The following is a 21,011-nucleotide window of genomic DNA, read 5'->3' as shown; positions in this document are numbered from 1 at the left end:
ATGCTGATCATACTAAAAATATAGAGATTGAAAAATACAGTTTTCTTCTTTTATACATACAACTGTATATAATTTCTTCACGGAGTAAGCAAATATTTTAACCTCCTTTGGAAAGTCAATCTTTCACAGGGTTGCTGACATACTAAACTTGGTTACCTGAATCACATGTCCCAGTTAGGCCCACAAATACAGTATATAAATCATGATGCTGTTTTTGAAACTTTTTGACATCAACCTTTCTCACATGACTTTCACATCTGCTTTGAGATAGTGGATATAGTATTTCTCTTATATATAAATTAATCTTTTGGAAAAATTTCTGTATTTCAGATGTCTAATGAGAAGTTAATTATCTTGAAATATGTAGTAGTATCTTTCCAATAGTGGATTAGAATATGATATTTTTGTTTTGTTTTCGTATTTGCACATGGATAAACTGGTGGTATATATTCCTTCCATTAAATTAAATGAATATTATATTAATATTTAGTATTTTAAAACTAAGGTGAGAAGTTACTTTACTCAATCTTCTTTCCATATAGGGATGCCTCTGCACATTCCTTGGGATATTATTAAATGCACGGATTCTTATAAGGCAGCCCTTTTCAGCTTTTATAATTATAAGCAATAACGTTTTTCCTCATGCTGAATGAAAACTTGTTTCACTCTAATTTTAAGTCAGTGATCCAAGTTTTGCCTTCTGAAGCAATGCAGGTTAAATCTAATTTCCATTTCCTAGGGAAAGTCCTCAAATATCTAAAGAACAGTATTACTTCCAAAATCTTTTTTTAAGCGAAATATCCTTTTACCAAGCTAAACATTTAACAACCCTGATTTCTCGGAATTTCTTTTAAAATAGAGATAACAAATCTCTACCTGCGATTTGCAAATATATGAAACGCACTTCCTTCTTTGATCTGAATCTTGTACAGATGAATCTGCAGTCCAGTAAGAACTCCTATTTCACAGAAATTACTATCATATGTAATTTCCTCTGCTCTTCCCCCTAAATACTAGAATACAAGCTGCTTGAGGGCAATGCCCACATATTCCTCATCTTTATATTCCCAGCACCTACCACGATGCCTGAAGATAGAAAAACATACTAACAAATGTCTCAAAGATAAATGAACAAGTGAGCCTACCTAAAGTTCTATCCTATTAATTTCATCTTGTTAATTGTGGCTCATAGTTCCACTTGCCAGGCTTTTTTTGATTCTTGACCACTAATTCAATACATTAGGTAACACTTCCAGGTTTATGTCATCTGAATATTTGATAAATTTCATATAAATCACTGATAAAGGATTTGAACATGACAGGATCAAACACAAATCCTATGCCTCATCACTGGGGACATCTTTAGAGCTTATTCTAGGTCATGCTATTCAGCAACTTCTACACCCATCAAATTTGTTAACTGATTACCATTTGGTCCATATTTTCAACCTTGTTTGTGAGGATATAATGAAACATAATGTCAAATGCCTATTTAAACAAACCAGAGTTTGAACCATAAATCTGACCCTTACTGGCTTATGACTTAAGTAAATTTTTAATTTCTTTCAGTATCAGTTCATCAACTGTAATAGAAGGAATTATCTGGTTTGTCTCATAAGCTTAGTGCAAAAGTAAATGAGAAAAAAATCCATCTAAGTGTCAAGCCCTGGCTCTGGTACATATATAGGTTTCAACACATGGTAGCTGCCATTATTTTTGCTAAATTTGACATATGAGGTATCACACTGTATGATGAATTTGAAATTATACTAGGATTCAGGGAACTATGGGATATTAATTAGTTTGATATGTTTTATTTTGAGGGAACCTATTCTGATTCCTAATATTCATTATTTATGTTTCACAGGAGATGAAAACCAATTTATTTCTTACATTCTACACCTGGAATGACATTTCACTGCTTTCCATCTTGTGACAAATTTCATATTTTCATGATTTTGCAAATATTTTTCACATATGTCTCTTACTCACACTGCAGATTCTATCAGTACTCTAGGGTATAATTCACCTGGACCTTCAAAATCAAACTCATTTAATCAGCTAAAAGTGTGTTTACTCTCTGTCACAGTCTGCAGGTAGCATTTTACAGTGGATTCGAAATCTGATTCTAACACTTTTTAGCCAAGGCTCTGTAGACGTCTTACTTTTTTTAGGGTTAATTTTCAGAGCTGTAATGAAATGCTAATGGGTCCAACTTTGGTAAGGTATTAAATAGATTAAATAAGATAAGGTTTATAGAAAACATTAAATATGGTAGATTCCAGTTATGAGTCTATTTACTGATAACAGGACTAATTGCATCACCATAGATACTGATGGTGTTATAGACAACAGGATAGATTAATGATGGAGTTTTTAAAAATCCTTACTTTAAAATAAGAATTGTAATAGAGTGAAAATAACATTTTCACAAACTATTTGGTCTTAAGAAAGTTATTTGCCTTAGCTGAGACTTCAATATTCCCATGTGAAATACAGGAGAAATAATACTGATTATGGAGTTGTAGAGATAATTAAATGAGAATATATATGTGAATAAACAGATATAGATATAGATATAGATGTGTGTGTTATGTAAACTCTGAAGATTATCTATCTATCTATCTATCTATCTATCTATCTATCTATCTATCTATCTATCTATCTATGTGTGTGTGTACTAATTAGCATTAACTCACCTACCTCCTTGCCCCCTTTGGGTTTGAGGTTCAATATTATGTAGGTTTCACTCTTTCATTTTGAGGAAAGTCTTCCTTAAGGGGCAGTGGTCACTGAGTGATTGGTAATAACATGCCTACAATGTAGGATTTATTAACACCTACAAAGAAGCAACAGCTCTCTTGTAAGTGTCATTAGGAATTATGAAGGGAATAGTTACGAAGTGATGTGGGTTTATATAAAAGTTAAAATGCTTAGCCTGTGTAGTTTTCTATAGTTTGTTTCTTCTCTCCCCATATTCTTTAAAGAAGCAATAAAGAAGAATAAAAAAGTTGAGAAAATCTAGCATAGCGCTGGAGATAACAATGGTTTTTACATTAATTTTGATTAGTTTTCATCTGATTGGTTCTTAGATTAAAAATGGTGGATAACACATATGGCAATTATCATCTTTATCATCATCAATCATCACAGCTGTCATTTCTACTATAAATTTATCATGTGCTAAGTAATGTTCTAACCCTTTTACCTAGTATTTCATTGAATCCATAGAAAAACTCCATGAGTAGGAACTATTATTATCTTCATTTTATAAATGAGGAAATTAAGACCTCATTGAAGTTAGATAAATTGACTAGGCTTACACAGCCCAGAAGGGATGAAGTCAGGATTTGAGTCAAGGCAGCCTGCATGCTTATAACCACTATACCAAAGCAGAGGGCATTGCACTGTGTAGTGGACATGATATTAAACTGGGAAGCACACTACACATAGTAAGGAAATCATCAGCATGCTTCAGTTGCCTCAGTACATAATAGCTATTTCCTATTTGCCTCATGGGGCTGTTTCAAAGATGAACAAAGTTGCCTAAATTCAAAAGTTATAAGTTCCCTGAAGGGAAATATAAAAATTCAGAGCACAACAATTTATACTAGCTGTGCATGTTTGATGCACCTATGTATTTATTTTTTAGTTCATCTAGGGATACTTCAGAAAATAGACCTGTATTAAAGATTCTTATAGCACAAAAATAGTTATAATAGCCAATTGGTCAAGAGGACAGTACAAAGATAATTGTTATTCTAAATAAAAATGAAACTAAATGGTATATTTTATTAATGGTTTTATATTAATCATATGAAGTGACAAAACCATTAAAAATTCCAGTGAAGACTGCATAAGAAAGAAAAATGCATTTATTTCCCACTTAAGAATGTATAATTCAACCCCCTTTCCTGAAATTACTTACTGACTTTTAAAAACTAGCAGATTGGTGAAAAAATACTACACTGAAACCAAATAATGATTATTTCAGGAATTCGGGGATGGTTAATATTAGTCAGTTATTCATCTAGTCGATATCATTCATCATTTTATTTAAGGTAAAAAAAGTACATATGATTTTATCTCAAATGTATCTTCTCCTCCACCCCACTCCTCACAAATAAGCATATGATAGATTTCAATATCCTTGATTGAAAGAAGATATTTTAAGAATTCAGGAATAAAAAGAAGTTTTCTTAACATGATAAAGAAAACTTACTTTAAATTAACCACCAGCATACTTTGTGGTGAAAAGCATTCGTATTAAAATCAGGAATAAGACAGGAAGCTAACCTACCTCCTACTTAACATTTTTTGGGAGACTTAATCAATGCAAAAATACGAAATTAAAGTAGATATAGTTCTGGCAAGGAAAACACAATTATGATTATTTGTAAATAAAATTATTCAAAATATAAAAATAACTGAAAGAATCAACTAAGAAAACTTCTAGAACTAACATAAAAGTGGTTGCATGTCAAATACATGTAAAAAAATCTATTTTGTCAACATTTACCAGTAATGATCAGTTAGTAAATATACTGAAACAAAAAAATATAATGTTCACCATGGAAAAGAAAATATAAGATACATGGAACAATTTTAATATAAGCTCATATGGATCATATTAAAAACAGTTTAGTGTGAGATATAAAATGTCTGAACAGAGAAGAGTATCCTCCTTCCTGGGTTGAGGGAGGAAAACTGAATAGTGTAAAAACAGCAATTCTTTACAAATAGGCTTGATGCAATTCCAATAACCATTTAAGCAATCTTTTTTAGGAAAGAGATTGAAATAGTGAATCAAAATGTCATTTAGAAGAACATATAAGTACATCACAGTAAGAAAATTAGAAAAAGAAGAGTAAGTAGTGGAAGGTCTTGCTTTACCAGATATTACAATTTACTATAAAATAAATATAATCAGAGCATTGTGATAAGAGCTAAAATGTAAGTATAAAGGAACAGATGATCCTTTAGCCATATCTGAATATAAATAAGACAAACGTGTATATATTCAGATACCATGATGTGTCAAGGAGAAAAGGATATATTAAGAAATAAATGTTTCTTTAAAGTAGAATATTTGAGGAAAACTGATCTCCCCACATTACTAAATAATCTGAAAAGATTAAAGAGTTGGATCTAAAATAGAAATCACAGGTAATACTGTGGGATCCCAGCACAGATACTGAAAGTCATGTGCCTGGGTGAGATCACCATGAGAATGAGTGTAGTGAGAAAAGCAAACTGCTCCAAGGACTGAATCTTAGTATTGATTTCAGGTAATGAGAATACAGCAAAGAAGACTAAGACAGAGCAGCCCTCTAGTTTGAAAATTCCCAGAACATCATGTCCAGAAAAGCAAACTGAACAGAAAGCCTTGAGAGCAATGGGTGATTCAGAGTAGTAAATGCTGCTGACAGACTGAGTAAAATGAAGACTGAGCGCTGTTGAAAATTCCCAGAACATCATGTCCAGAAAAGCAAACTGAACAGAAAGCCTTGAGAGCAATGGGTGATTCAGAGTAGTAAACGCTGCTGACAGACTGAGTAAAATGAAGACTGAGCGCTGAACACTAGCAGTTGGTGTATGTACTGATGGAGGTAAAGCCTGATTTTAGTAGCTCAAGGGAGAATGGTGGGAGAGAAATGGGTTCAGAGTAGAAATCCTTCTCCACATGAAAGGAGATGAATGAAGTGGTAAAAATCAAGAGGGGAAGTGGAGTCAAGAGAGTTTGGTTTCATTATTTATTTATTTATTTGTTTGTTTGTTTGTTTGTTTTGTTTTTTAAGACAGAAGAAGAGTCAGAAAGTGAGATTCAGAGGGAGGGGCGGATGGGCATGGGCAGACTAATGTCCCTGAGTGGGAAGGAGGACTGGAATCTACAGCATAAGTGGCCAACTTGGTCTTTTCTAGAAATAAGAACAATTCATCCAAATTAATGGAAGAATCAGGTAATTGGGCATAGATGTAGAAAGGTGGGTGTGCCTGGGTTTGTTCTCTTCTGATTGTTTCTAATTTCTCAGGGAAATAAGACAAAGGATCAACTGAGAGTAAGGAGGGAAATGGACTGGAGAAAAGTGGCATGGTTGAAGAAAAGCACAAAGGTCCCATCTGAAGTGAGTGATAAGAAATAGATAGTGAGACTAGTCAGCAATAGTTCTCTGCTTTTCAACAGCCACATTCAGCTTAGAAGGTGCAGGTGTTGGCGGAAGAGGATTTAACCAGAGATGGAATTCACTGAGTAAGCAGAAGTAAAGGAGTGGCAAGAGAATGAATGTTACAAAGCAATGACATTAAAGGGTCATGAATATTAGCTGGTTAAGAAAGTGAGGGCATGAGGGAGATAAGGAACAAGGAAAAATTGTGAGCATTGATAATGGGACTAAAAATGGTGACACTGGCATATTATGAAGAAGTGAATTGGACAGAAAAGAAACCGTGGTCAAAGGAGAGGACAGTTGACCTTGACACTGCAGAGGCAATGCAGCTCCCGGGAGTGACAAGTTGTAGGATGAGATCATGGAGTCAGGACAGACACTGAAGTGAAGGGTAAGGAGCATTTTATTTTATGGGCATCAGAATCACCAGGAATTACAATAGGAGTAGTGCTAGAAGAAATGGCAATGATACAGAGGAAAACTCTTCAAGGAATGAGAGGGGGACATGTGGTTTGGTAGATGGCTTCAATAAGCAGGTGTAGAGGGCAGATGTGTGGGGACATGAGATTCAAATCTGGGTGTTGTTATGAAGGAGAAAAGAAGGATGGTATGAAAGTGGCAAGGAGGAGCAGGGACACTGCCCTGCCTTTAGGCTCAGGGGAATGGAGAGTGAGAGAGAACAATGGTACCACTGAGAGTGCTACCGGAGGAGCAGTCTGTTGGAAAACCAGGTTTCAGTTTGAGCAAAAGAAGAGAGCATTAAGGGAAGAGGGAGATTATGTAGGGGATTTTGCTGATATCTGATCATGAGTTCCACAAGGATCCATGGAAGGGTTTCAGAAGATGAGAGAGGTGGGAGATGAGTTCAGCAAAGGAGACATCCAGAAGTATGTGGGAACTAAAGTCTGGGGGACCCTAAGTAGTGACACAGGAAATCTGAATTTCTCCATAGTCCTGATTGTTTCAGCAGTGATAGAGTAAGGAACATAAAAAACATAGGAACATTAAAAAAAAAAAAGAGCAGTCGAAATTCTAAGGAAATGGTTAAATTATGGGATATCCAATCAAAGACTGTAAAGATTTTAAAGACTATCTAGCAACATAATATGCTCATGATAGGTATATTTAAAAAGCAGAACATAAAACTATACTTATGGTATTATATAAATCTTACAAATACATGCATTAAATTGGTGAGAAATAGCTAAAATATTAAATGTTTATCTTATTTTGAATTTTGGGTGACTTTTAGTTTTTCCTTACTGCTTTTCTATAATTTCCAAATTTCTTATAAAAAGCTTATTTTTATTTATAATCAGAAAAAAACTTGTGATTTTTAAGTTGTGTCCTCTGGTGTTGTCTAAGATGCCCCTGATATTAACATACCATTTCTTTTCTTTTCGATAAATTTTTCTACTGTTTGCTTTTTTTTTTTAAATTGAAGTATAGCTAATTTACAATGCTGTATTAGATTATGGTGTACATTATAGTGATTCATATACATATATATATATATTCTTGCTCATATTCTCTTTCATTATAAGTTATCACAAGCGATTGAATATATTTCCCTGTATTATACAGTGGGACCTTGCTGTTTATCTATTATGTATATATAGTAGTTTGTATCTGTTAAACCCAAATTCCTCATTTACCCCTCCCCCTCCTTTCCCCTTCCGTAACCATAAGTTTATATCCTATGTCTGTGAGTCTGTTTTTGTTTTGTAAGTTCATTTGTATTATTTTTTAGATTCCATATATGTGACATCATATGATATTTGTCTTTCTCTGTCTGACTTACTTCACTTAGTTTGATGTTCTCTAGGGCCATCATTCTACGTTGCTGCAAATGATATTATTTTATTCCTTTTTTATGGCTGAGTAAAACCCCACTGTATTTATATATGTGTGTGTGTGTGTGTGTGTGTGTGTGTGTGTGTATACACACCACTTCTTTATTTAGTCATCTGTTGATGGACATTTAGGATGCTTCCATGTCTTGGCTATTGTACATAGTGCTGCTATGAACATTGCAGTGCATGTGTCTTTTTGAATTAGAGTTTTCTCCAGATAGATGCCCAGGAGTGGGATTGCTGAATCATATGGTACGTCTATCTTTAGTTTTTTAAGGAATCTTCATACTGTTTTCCATAGTGGCGGCACCAAACTACATTGCCACCAACAGTGTAGCAGGGTTCCCTTTTCTCCAAACCCTTTCCAGCATTTATCGTTTGTAGACTTTTGAATGATGGCCATTCTGACTGGTGTGAGGTGATATCTCACTGTAGTTTTGATTTGCATTTCTCTGATAATTAGCAGTAATGATCATCTGTATGTCTTCTTTGGAGAAATGTCATTTTGAGCTTATTTTTGTGAATATGCTATTTCTTGACATGAGTAGTGGTTTTTCAAGTTATAATTTTTAAATTATTTCTAAAAATGTATAGTATGGTAAATGTCTTTTTTCCCACGTTTTATTTCACACACAGACACACACACACACACACACTAAGTTCCCTGCAGTTTAGCTAGCCTCTGCACTCAGCATATGAATATGTGTAAAGAGAAATGAGCACGTGGGCTTTGCTCTTTAAGGCTTAGATGAGTACCTGGCATACAGAGGTTTCAGGGTCACAGAGGCTGCTGTGTCCATGACATTGACATGGAACACAGGTGCCTAGGGTTGGTCCAGGGGTACGGCCTCCCAGTCCAGAATGCAGTCGATAAAATCCTGGCATGCATGCCTGAAAGAAAAGGAAACCAGTTAGGACAGCCAAGTTAGAACTCTCTAGCAACACTTGGGTTCTTCAGTAGTTAAAAAGAAGGATTTCTTCCCACCCTCCACCCACCCCCCATCAGCGTTAAAGGCAACACTAGTGTCACTTTTCATTCCTAATGTGTATTTCTGCCTGGTTTGTGGAGTACACAGGCAGCACCTGTGTCATCAGATTTAAGCAAAGGAAAGCTGTCATTTGCAAATACCACTCAGGCTGAACAAACTTTAAATAGCCTTCTTTTTCTTGAGAAAGAAGTTAGTTTTTAAATAAAATTGTCATATGGACTAAAGTGAGGGTTCCAATGTCCTTGACAACCTAAAATCTGCTTCTGCTGTGCTTGATGGGTAACTAGCAAATGTCCAATGAGACACAGCAAAAAATTAAATAAATAAAAAAGTGTCTTGGTTGTGTTATTTATATCAGTATAATTTAAAGACTATAAAAGTAAGAAATTCAAAATAATAAAACCTCTACATGTCTTGGGAATATTAGGCCACCAATAAAATGTATCTTTCCTTGATCCAGTTTTTCATTTTGCAATAAAAATCTGAGAGCAAACAGGAAACTGCTAGCAAAGCTGACATATGCAAAATCAAGACTCCATCTTCATTCGGGTTTATTATGTAAATGTGTCAAGAAACATCTCTGGCTTTTTGGAAGAGAGCCCACAGCTCTGAAGAAAGAAGGAGAACAATTTTGTGTTCTGGGCTCAAACCTTAGTATGCAAAGTTGCTGCCTTTATCAGCCATTGTATGATTTATGAGTAAGAGGTTAGAGTTAGTTTTTCAGACTCCACTGAAGATTATAAAGGGACATTAGCTATGTAGAATTTTTTTCACATGGTATCTTGGCCCCACTGATGAGAAAAGTGATTGGAAAAAAAAAAGTAGGGAAAAAATAATGGATTAAGAACTTCTTAATGCCTTTGCATCCTTCGGGTTCTGGACTAGGTCATCCAGAGTGGAGTATGTAAACAGGTTCCTTAGAAAGAGAAAACGATCAATAGTCAGCATTCTCCTTGTTTGTTTTGACTTGGATAATGTGAGAGTTCTTCAATTAAGCACTTAAGAGTCTCTCTGCTTTTATCTCAGTCTGTAAGAAATTCTAATGAGGTTTAATAATGTCCTGGCTTTGAACAAGCTTATAATACCGGGAATAGTATTCAAAATATTTTGATTTGTATTTGTCTTATGCTGGACTTAATCATGTAATAAGTTTATTCTTATTATTTAAAACCAAGGTTCATTTTGTCATCGTTACCAAATAAGGTCTGAAAATTATGGCTGAGGAATTCATTTAAGCATAACTGAAGAAACAATCCAAGGTGTATTTTAAAATGTTACATAGTGTGAGTTGTTCCAACTCTTGAGCATGCTGACTATAGAATAAAACTGGATTTTCTTTACATAGATTTCATCCTTGGATACCTATATAATTATTGTTCTTTTACTGGTTTATTTACTTGTGAGTGTGTGTGTGTGTGTGCGTATCTGTTGTGAAAATCACACAAATTGAGAGTTCCTACCTCTACCTTTTTATATCAAACAAACATTTAAAACAAGTCTTGGAAGAACAATGTTAAGAAACAGTACTTTTCATTGAGGAATCATATGAAACTCCATGATATGGACTGAAATCTGAAGGAGCACTGCAGACATTTACTGTAATACACCCAATTTCTCCCATTACTAGGGCTCTTGTCTGGAAGGATAGCGGGACAAAGTAGAAACGCACCCCTAGCGAGAGTACAAGCCTGGGCTTCAGGTCAAGCTCTGTGTGTAAGCTTCTAGGGCATCTCAGTGATTCTCAATCCAGGCTGTACCTAGCATCATCTGAGAGTTTTAAATACTGTTACTTGACTCCACCCCGCAAAGATTCTAGCAGAGGTGGTGGAGTGTAGGGCCAGGGTTTGTTTTAAATCTCCCAGGAGGGTCTAACAGGCAGCCAGGATTAAGAATCTCTGGCATGCTCTTCATTCTATGCGAGGAATGTGTGTCTTTGAAGGGCACACAGACTCTGGTACTATGACACAAATGAACACAGAAGCCTTGATTTCACCAGTTAATTTTGCCTGGGGATACAGGCAAATCTATCGGTATCTTTGAGACGTGGTTTCCTCATCCCACAAATGAGCAGATGTATCAATTCAGCTGATTTCTGAAGTGTCTACAGTTCTAACATTCTAGATTAATTTTGTGTCTTTATAGATTTCTAAGAGCCAATAAAAAGAGACTATTCCGCAACATAGGAGTTACAAACTTAAAACGCATTTTGTAAAGGAATGAGATGCATTTATTCCTCTTTAATCCCCTCCTTTCCTGAATTCTTTTGGTATTTATTCTTTCCATTTTTTAATTTTTTGAGGATGTTTTTGAAAATCAGATGTTTTCCTTTTCAGTCGTCTGGGACAAAATTCATGAGAATGATAATGCTTGAGTCAGGAACAAAAGAGGAAAGATGATAGCTACTTTTTAAAGTCCTGCCTAAAGTCATTTCTGGAACAAAATGAAGAATTACGGAAAAGCAAGTAAGTTAACTCTGTCCTAATCTTATCCCTTTCTTTCCAACTCAAACTTTTCCAAGCTCTCCTCCCTTGTACTGAAATTATTCATAGCTCAATTTTCTTCTGCTTTCCTTCTATCTTTAATTTATTTTCATAACATGGTATTCCAACAAAACGTTAGAATTAAGTTGCACAAAAATGTGGGAGGGTGGAGAGAAGGGGATGGGAGACAAAGAAAGTAAAGAGCCAACACGTTCCAGGTGCGGAGTTACACAATATCCCCTCTACCCTCCTCAGAGTTTAACAATAAAAATAGATACTTGTGCTGTTGCCAGTAAAAACACGATCTTGTATCTTTACATGGGTTTTGTAAGCAGGCAATCCTAGGTTTAATTCCTGTTCCACCATGTACTAACCTATGATTTGTACAGGTTTTAAATACTGTGGGCTGAAGTTTCCTCATCTGCAACATAAGGATATTTTATAACTTGTTGAGTGAAAGTGTATCTCGGTGTTTTGAAACAGACTTAGCCAGGTTCCAGCTGCAGTTTGGCTGTTTCCAAACTGTGTGATAATGGGCAGGTTTCCTAACCTGCCTGAGTTTCCATTTCCCATTCATAAAATGGGAATTATATACACTTAATGATGTTGGTGTAAGTGTACTAAAGAATGTACTTGGCATTGTGCAGGATACATTAAGTGCTCAATAAATGGCCAATTTTGTGTTTTTTTTCTAATAAGGTTGTTGCGGATTAAATGAGATGATGTATGTGTAGTAGTGCTTGACATACAATAAACCAACATAGGTGCCTTTATTCCACATAATTTAAAAAGTATAGTTACTGAGAATACACTAAAAACAAAAGCAACAGTGATTGTTCTACACTGCACTGGGAAACAAAATTACAATGGATACTACTTACCCATGCCATGTCTCTTAATATTTTAATGTACGTGGAAAGAGTCTTTGGATCTTCATGTGCAACAGAAGCAGTAAAGAGTATTCCTAGAAATGGGCATGTGTAAGGAAAAAAGTCTGTTCTCACTATTTTGTCTTTTCAGTTTGAGTTGATAATAGGTATAAATTGAGAATTTAAAACATTGACTAATTGATTTACAATGCTGTGTTAGTTCTAGGTGTAAAACAAAGTGACTCAGCCATATATACATACATATATATATGTGTGTGTGTGTGTGTGTGTGTGTGTATATATATTCTTTTCCATTATAGGTTATTAAAAAATATTGAATACAGTTTCCTGTGCTATACAGCAGGTCCCTATTAAAAAGTTACTTTTGATGGCCAAGTGACAGCTTGTGAGTGGTGATCCACTACACACTAGCCATTCAAGTGTGAGCTAGAAGCCCCCTTAAAAAGAGTAAAAGGGGACAGCAACTGAAAAGAGCAAAATTCACAATGATCTCTAGGTCTAGAAATCAGAGACTCACAAGTGATCTCTATGCTCTTACTGCAGAGAACCACATACTCAGTGTTGAGTAGTTCCCATTTCTACATACAATCTAACTTGAGTTTAGGTCAGTTTAGGCCACAAATGTTAACTGAGATGTGGTGAGAAGGAGTGTAGGTAAAGGATGGTAAACTCAGTGGCTCCCACACCAACAAATGTGGTAAGGAAACTGTGTCCTTTATTTGACTTCTAAAGGTAACCTAGTCTCTACTTGAAATCATAAATTATAATATGGCATTTCTTGAACTCACATTTTCAATAAATAGGGCTACAATGTTAACAACACTATAGGTAATAGGCAAAAGCTAAGTGTCTTCACAATTGGCTATATTTACAGCGGTAACCAACACTTAATTTTGTTTATTTGCAACCACATTTCTGGATAGAAACACGAAATGAGTAGCTTGTAAATGCAGGTGTCTCTAGAACACATTAAATTTGGTGAAAACATTGTAAAGGAATTGCTTTGTGTATTCATGACCCAAAGCATATGCTACTAGAATGGGATGTATTATTTCAAAACTGTCCTTAGTTCTTGCTTTGATGATTAGATTTTATGCCTGAGTAATTACACTTTAGAATCAAGATGAATTATAAATAAGATGTATAATGGATTAGAGGCAATGGGTTGTGGAGAAAACCTCAGGTACCTTATTATAAAAGATAGGTCTTTATCCCCATAATCTCTTCACTAAGATATTACTGTAATTATTGTCTGTAAATAGGAGCTTAAGTGAAATCCACAGGATATAGGTGAAGCCACCAATGCATATAATAGTTGGTATGCATTTCTAGTTTTTCTTGATTTTCTTTGTATATTATTTGCGTTACGTGCACTAATTTATGTTTTCATATAATGATGGAAATGACTAAGATTAATGGGAAACCATGTTTTAGAGTATACTATTTAAAAAGCCTACCAACCACAATAAGAAGAATTTTTAACATTTAAAATCTGGAATGGAAGGTAGACTGCATTGAAGTAATTTGCTACTCTGCTAATATTTTTGTTCAGAAGTGAAGAGTGTATCTTTTTAAATAAGTGCACAAAAACATAGCTGTAGTAACTTTCTCTTTTAGATGTCTTAAGGTCAATCTTGATTACTTACTCCATACCTTCTATAGCAAAACAATATTACAGAATCAGAGAATGTTAGAACTTCAAAACCCAACCTGTAATTTTATAGACTGGATAACTATATAATAACTAAGGGACTGACCAAGGTCACACAGTGAGACAGCAGTACAGTCACACACACCTTGGGAAAATAAAATTCTACCTCTTGTCCAGAAAAATCTCAAGTTCTTACTGTCTTTTATCTTTAAACCCTTCATGCTCATTGGAAAGGTAGCATATTTTGTATGTGCTTTGCTCACTGTCTCATTTTTCACATCCACCCTGTGGGTGCATGTGTGTTTTTCATTGGGTTGTGCATATAAGTTCAATATATATACTTACTGGTGTGTGTACAAATGTATACATGTGTATGTAGGAGTTACAATTTAATTAGATGGGTTATTTGACTATTTATTAGATCAGAATGAACACATGCAAATAAATATTGCTGTTCAGAGCAGTCACAAAGCTATACAATTATTCCAAGGATGTTTCACAGAGATTTGACATTACTCTTATGAAACTGTTCTCTGAACTGTGTGGAATTCATATGATGGTAACTAAGCTGAACAATATTTCAATTTACAACGTAGCATTCTTACATATGTTTTCATTTAAATTAATCCTCATGATGATTCTACAGGCAAAAAACCCCGAAGTCCAACAACAAAGACCAAATGCTCTGTTCAAGTGGTAAAGCAAGGGAGCACCGAAACCAAACCCCTTTTTCCTTTCATTACACCATGCCACCTCTCAGATTTATGTTCCTTACTTTTAAGTTGTATTTCACCTGCCTCAGGAGCCATACTTAATAAACCTTCTTAAATCTTGTTTGCAAAAGAAGTACAAAATTACAGTCATCTGTAGCTTTTTGCTGGATGTGTAAGTCTCAGATTCAGTCCTCCCATATCCAGGGGTTCAGTCTCAGAGGATTCAACCAACCATAGATAGAATTTTGATCTGCAGTTGCTTATATTGGTGAGGGGGAAATACGGAGGGCCTACTATGCACTTACTGAAAAAAATGTGTCTATAAGTGGAGCCAGGCAGTTGAAACCCATTCTGTTCAAGGGTCAATTCTATTTATAAATAAATCAATCCATAGATAGTAAAACACTTATTCCATTGATAATATTATTAACCACATTGACTAATATCGACTACTGCCAGGCACTAGGATAAGTGCTTAAGTTCTAGTTCACTTAGTCTTCATATGGTTCTTGAGCTGTAAGTGGGGGAGATATTAAAAATATCTAACTGGTATGTGATGGCCACCAATCAATCTGAGTAAAGGGAAAGAACTGTGCTGTAGGGCTGGAGCAGGACCTGGAGGCCCCTCCCAAATCAGCCTTTAGTTGTTGCACTGTGGGGAAGACTATGCGGCCTGCAGGAGAAGGGGTGAGGTGGTGGCAGGTACTCAGGGGCTTGGGGATTGACCAGCTGAAGCCTAAGCAGGTTTATAAGCTGCACAAGTCACAGTCCTAGAATATGGTGAAGCAGAGATTCAGACCCAGGCCAGTTTCTTAGCAATTCCACCTTTCCCTAGATCGTCCTCTTCCTATTAAGATTTATTATTTGTAAAAGTTAAATTGCTTCTACAAAATAAAAATCTAGAAAATTGACCAATTCTGAAGACAGTCAAAAGACTATCCCAGAAAGTAAAAAACAAGCAAACAAAAATCCCTATAGTTTCAAAAATATAATGACTTAGTGATAGTGGCACTTCGGAGGAATATATGTCCTTCTGAGAAGCTTATGTTGATGGGAACAGTCTCTTATTTGGTGCCTAACTTCTGTCATGTTCTGTATAAAAACAGTCTTTCAAAACCCGATATAATCCTATCTCATAATCACTGCATTTGAAATGTCTCTAACTGTTCAGGAAAGGTGCCAAGAAAACAGATCAGATACAATAAATGGGCCTTAGGAAAACTCTAATTTCCTGTTTTATATTTTTACAAATCTTTTAATTTTTATTAAATATTTCCCTTCAGTTCTGATTCCTACTTCATCATCTCCTTACAGTGTCTCACTGTAGACACTGTTAGAGCCAGCTTACCTCACAGGACAAGCCAGAATAGCCCGGGGGGCAATCACATCTTTCTATCAAGTGAGCTGGAGGCGTCACTGCTGTTATGCGTCCTTGTTCAGCTACCTCCATTGAGATTTCAGAAATCCTGGAAACAATGAGCAGATGCTTAGATGGACCAGTAATTTAAGCTCACCTAGGAAACACTCTGTCCTACAAGAAGAGTCTTCTCAGGGTTTTGTCAATAACCTCAGTTTGTTCTGTTGTTTTGAAGCTGCTAAATTCCAGGAGCCTCTGTGCCCCATCTTATTCCTGAATCTTTGCCTCCTCAAAGGGTGAGATTACACATTTGTAAATATTTCACATAAATCATACAGCATTTAGGAAATTAGATATCTGATGTCCTGTTAAGAAGTTATTATAAAGATTTTTTTCCTCCACTTTTAAAAATGTGAGTGGCTTCAGGTAGGCATAGCCAATTAATTAGACATTTACAGTCTTTCAAACAGATAACCCAAGGTGATTCCCTGTTAGAGTATCTCCTGGAGTTACCAGTGAAATTGCTTTTAATTTGCAACCGGCCCCAATTTCTTGCTCTTGAATCTCTGAATATCCTTTCAAGAACTTTAGAAAACCATCTAGGAAACAATGATTGAGAATAATCTAATAATAGTAATGTCTTTCTGAGGATAGAGAACCTTTCAAATTAGAGTTTTGTTAACTTTATTGAATAAATTCTTTAAGTAACTTAACTCACCTTTCCTACTGGTAGAAAGGCCTTTATAATTGAAAAAAAAATATTCACAGTGAACATGGTGATATCCTTTTCATTAATTTGAAATTATACATTTAAAATATATGCAGTCCATAAACTCAGACTATTTCATGACTAACTGGTAACATGAAATGTTCTGCAAATAAACTTTTAAATGAGACAATGAATAGTTTTGCTTCAATAAAAGCCACCTCCAATCGCTTAAGGAGCTTGAGTCATAAACTTTATAACAAGCATAGGTAGGTTTTATTGACACTGAATTATGAATGCATATTCTGACTCCACTCACATTGTAATCTGCAGTCTGACGACCAGCCAACCTTTATGAAACACGTGTTCAGTTAAAATTCAGATTTCACACTGTCCTCCCTGTAGGACGCATGGTAGTTGTGATCTGTAAACACACCTCTCCCTTCCTATAAGGAAGACTAGATTTTCTGAGGAAGTAAGAAAGTAACTTGGTATTTGTTGACAAGCCATCTCTGCTGGCATCTTGTGGTATTTTACAGTCACCTTCCCATCTACTGTACATGCATGCACACAGCAGACTAGTGAGGATTTAAAAACCAAGAGAAATCTAAATGGTGTCAGCAACAGATATTTCTGCAATACATCATTTTTCCTCAGGGAATCAGAGAGGAACTGTTTTGCCTGAATCAGGGATTTAGCCAAACTCAGGCTTCTAATTAAGTGAATACTGAAAAACAAAGTTGTTACGTTCTTCAAATAAGTGTAAGAGAAGACAAAAGCAAAGAAAAAAATTAATTTCAGCATTGACAATATGTACAAAGTCCGAATCTCAAATCATATGCATAATTCTTAAGATCTCTTCTTCTGAGACTTTAAATTTGTAACTGAATAAAGATGCATCTTAGTAGGGTTATGACTTAACTACTTCAGGGGGAAAATGAGCATCTTTTTGATCTTTCTCATAATTTCACTGTCTTACAAAAATCAAGTGCCAATCCGTGGCTTTGTTTTTATTGTTGCTTGATGCTCACTCTAGTTTTAACTGAACCTAGAAAAAGTTGTCTTTATTTAATGTTTCAAGAAATAAGCTCCTAAGCCAAAGGATATTATTTAGTAAGGTATGTGAAAGGTGATAAGAGAAAGAGACTTATGGGGAAAAAAGCAACCTCACAGGAAGGTGGAATCTGCGTGGGAGAGGCAAAGAAAATATAATGAAAAATGCATGACAACATTGTTTCTATCTGATCCTCTAACAAAATGTTCTGTGTACTACCAAACTTTTTTACTGAAACACAGAACACCTTGCAAAATAATATATTCGCACATTCACAAAGGTACCTGCTGTCTTCTATGACATGCAAACCTGCTTTGACTTCTGCCACCTGAGTTATATCTGATATTCTAAAATAATTAACAATATACCTGACAATATATTTTGGGACATGCTTTTTATTATTTGCATAAAAATAATCTCCTGTTAGAAATGAGAAATACAGAAAAGAAATCAAAGCAGTACAGACTTGAAAGTGAATTTCGGTCCTTGATTTGGTCCCTACTTTTGGTAGAATCAGAAGAGCAATATGGATCTTCTGCAACAAAGAAAAAATTTTCTGCTGCATGTTTGGCATAATGTAAACATTTGAAATATGGTATTTTTATATCCATTGGTTTGCCAGTGAGAGGGTTCATAATTATGTTTTCCTGCACTGATCTATTTTATGATATAAGACAATTTTTAATTTATTGATTTCATATTCTTACAGGATATAACAGAGAAATTGATATGCCAGAGAAATTGAGACTCTGTGTATGAAGTCAACAACTTTCTGCCTCCAATCTATGAAACTTAGCTACATTAGTGCAATGCCTCATTTGATCTCATTGGATAAGTTGTCCCTTACACTTGAGGGACATGACCATGTGTACTCACGGTGTTGAAGTATCCCGGCTTCTCCATTATTTATTTTCTCTTTATTCTATCATTTTTTATGTGTATCTTACTACTAATTCTACCCCCTCCTCCATGGTATATAAATATGCTTATTTCTCTCTCAGATTAAACAATCATCCCTTGATCTTTGGCACGATCAATTTTCTCCCTTTTATACTTTTGTTCATGAAAAACAATAGCCTATACTTGTAATAACAGGTTCATTGTGACCCATTCATTCCCCAAAACTTTGAGACTGTTTTCTGCCCCAGGGCTTCACTAAAACTGGTATTGTGGATGTCACCAGTGTGATCCTAAGTATAAGCTCCAAAAAACCTCATTTTAATTGGCCTCTTTGGGTCACATGAAAACACTGTACATACTCCCTTGTAGTATTTCATCCTTTGGCTTCCATGACACTACATCTACTCTTGCTTTTCTTCTGTGTACTCTCCTATTCGGTTTGACTCCTGTATTTTCACATCACAACGCACAGGGAAAATGACAACACTGTATGGCACACGGGGTGAACAGATGAGAATGCACATGACTGGAAGAGACAGGACCAACTTGGCCTTGTCTGGTTCCCCTGAGGGTTGAAGGAGGACACTTTCTCAGCTATTTTGCAATCTATTTATAGCACAACAAGGAATTCTCTCTACCTTGAAGGACATCTTCTCCAGAACTTATGAGTGGCATCTAAAACTTAACCATGTCAAAGATCAATTCAGTATTGTTCCCCTTAATCTTGCTTCTCAGCCTGTTTTCGTTTTTTGGGGAAAGGCAATAACTTCCACCAGGTGACCTGGATGTCATCCTTGATTTGTTTTCTATCATCACATTCTCAAATCAAATTTTTAAATCTTTCTTGTCTAATGTCTTACTGATCTTTCTTATAGACTGTAGAATAAAAACTTAACTTGGATGTTTTTTACTAAAGTTTACCTGCTTTGTCTCATGATATTTCCATAGGTAGCCTTGATAAGAATATAATGGATATCATATAGTACATCCAAGAAGTCTTCACGGGTCACAGTTCTACTGATTCGAGGATCATCACCATAATATTTCCATTCTTTCTGTTAACAAGAAAGGAAACCACCTTGACAAAACTGAATGCAGAACCACTGGCATCCTGGCACCCAATAACTAACAACCTTACCTCTGTCATTTCAATTTCATGCCTTGTCAGTTGGCCGATTAGAGGAGCAGCCATATGCCTGATGATAATTCTCGCATGAGAAGGAGTCCCACCTCGAATGATAACTTGAGGATTATATGTAGAGAAACCTGTCTCTTCCCGAGCCTCAAAATAGATTGCATACTTGAGCTTGCCACCATAGGCCATCAACTGGCAAAATAAAATGGAGAATAATGCATTAGATAAGTCTGCAAATAGCATTATTCTAAAAACATATTTTATCTTGTTCTCATGCGACTTCAAAGTTGTCCTTACCTTTCTTCCTTCAAATTGTTCTGGAAGTTTCCAATAAAAAGGTTCCAAATGAAGATCTTGTCTTACTAGATCCATGTGTGCAACAATCTCTGGAGGTTGAAACATGATGCCTTTGGTAGTTGTGTGCTGCAATGCCTCATCCACCAGGGGCAGGATGGTCTGCTCAGGCTTCAGAGTCACCTGCAAGGGATCAAAACACAGCAAGTAGCCTCCTTTACAACTGAGTTGTAGACTGCACATCTACCTGCAGCCCCATTCCCTTCTGACGAAGTGTTCTCACAAGGAACAGAACTCGTGCACAATGAGCAGGTCAGAGGGGAGAAACCATTCTGACCTGTTTGCATAGTGAAATCCACAACATCTGTGAAACTGGTCTGTTACACTATCAAAAAGTGGAGTTTAAAAGTAGAAAGAGTTACAGGAAAATTAAGGTAAAAATGAACGTATTTCTACCCTAAAAAGCAACGATTCTCTAAGGCTGGTTGGAATAAGTGCACAAGTTCTGGTTTTCATTACTGCATGAGCACATCTCTACCTTCAAACACGGGCGCCCTCGCGCTTTAGAAAGTAGCTTCTTCCCATCCCCCAAAACACGACGTTTTCCTCATAACGTTTTCCTTTTTCACTTGGTGTCTATTTCCTTACCCACAATAAGTGAACTATTTTTAAGGAAGAATATAAAAGGTATTTTCCTCCACTGTCTAATGGCACATGGCTTCTTCAGCAGTTCTAAATGTGCACAGGGGAAAAGGTTACTTAAACGTTTTGCCGTTGCCTCCTGCCCCTCAGTGCCTGGCTAAAAGACGCCAGCAGGAGCTC

The 21,011-nt window shown here is 35.7% G+C and overlaps 1 protein-coding gene and 1 long non-coding RNA gene across 3 annotated transcripts in view; one reads left to right on the top strand and one right to left on the bottom strand.

The window, feature by feature from the left end:
- Window positions 1–20,115, top strand: part of LOC116281501 (uncharacterized) — a 50,719-nt gene extending 30,604 nt beyond the window's left edge. For both annotated transcript variants that reach the window (XR_012074990.1, XR_012074991.1), the window contains 2 exons: window positions 11,343–11,471; window positions 19,709–20,115. This is a non-coding gene — a long non-coding RNA (uncharacterized lncRNA). The remainder of the gene's footprint in view (window positions 1–11,342; window positions 11,472–19,708) is intronic.
- Window positions 1–21,011, bottom strand: part of LAMA2 (laminin subunit alpha 2) — a 518,385-nt gene that overhangs the window by 158,600 nt on the left and 338,774 nt on the right. The window contains exons 25-29 of the mRNA XM_072965855.1: window positions 20,193–20,372; window positions 19,899–20,087; window positions 19,682–19,815; window positions 16,092–16,209; window positions 8,777–8,911 (exon numbers count right to left, since the gene is read on the bottom strand). Of these exons, the coding sequence (XP_072821956.1) occupies window positions 8,777–8,911; window positions 16,092–16,209; window positions 19,682–19,815; window positions 19,899–20,087; window positions 20,193–20,372 (756 nt within the window). The remainder of the gene's footprint in view (window positions 1–8,776; window positions 8,912–16,091; window positions 16,210–19,681; window positions 19,816–19,898; window positions 20,088–20,192; window positions 20,373–21,011) is intronic.

The sequence above is a fragment of the Vicugna pacos genome, chromosome 8 (genome assembly GCF_048564905.1).
Source record: "Vicugna pacos chromosome 8, VicPac4, whole genome shotgun sequence".
NCBI classification, from domain to species: Eukaryota; Metazoa; Chordata; class Mammalia; order Artiodactyla; family Camelidae; genus Vicugna; species Vicugna pacos.
The sequence above is the reverse complement of the archived record's forward strand: the minus strand, read 5'-3'. Positions and strand labels throughout refer to the sequence as shown.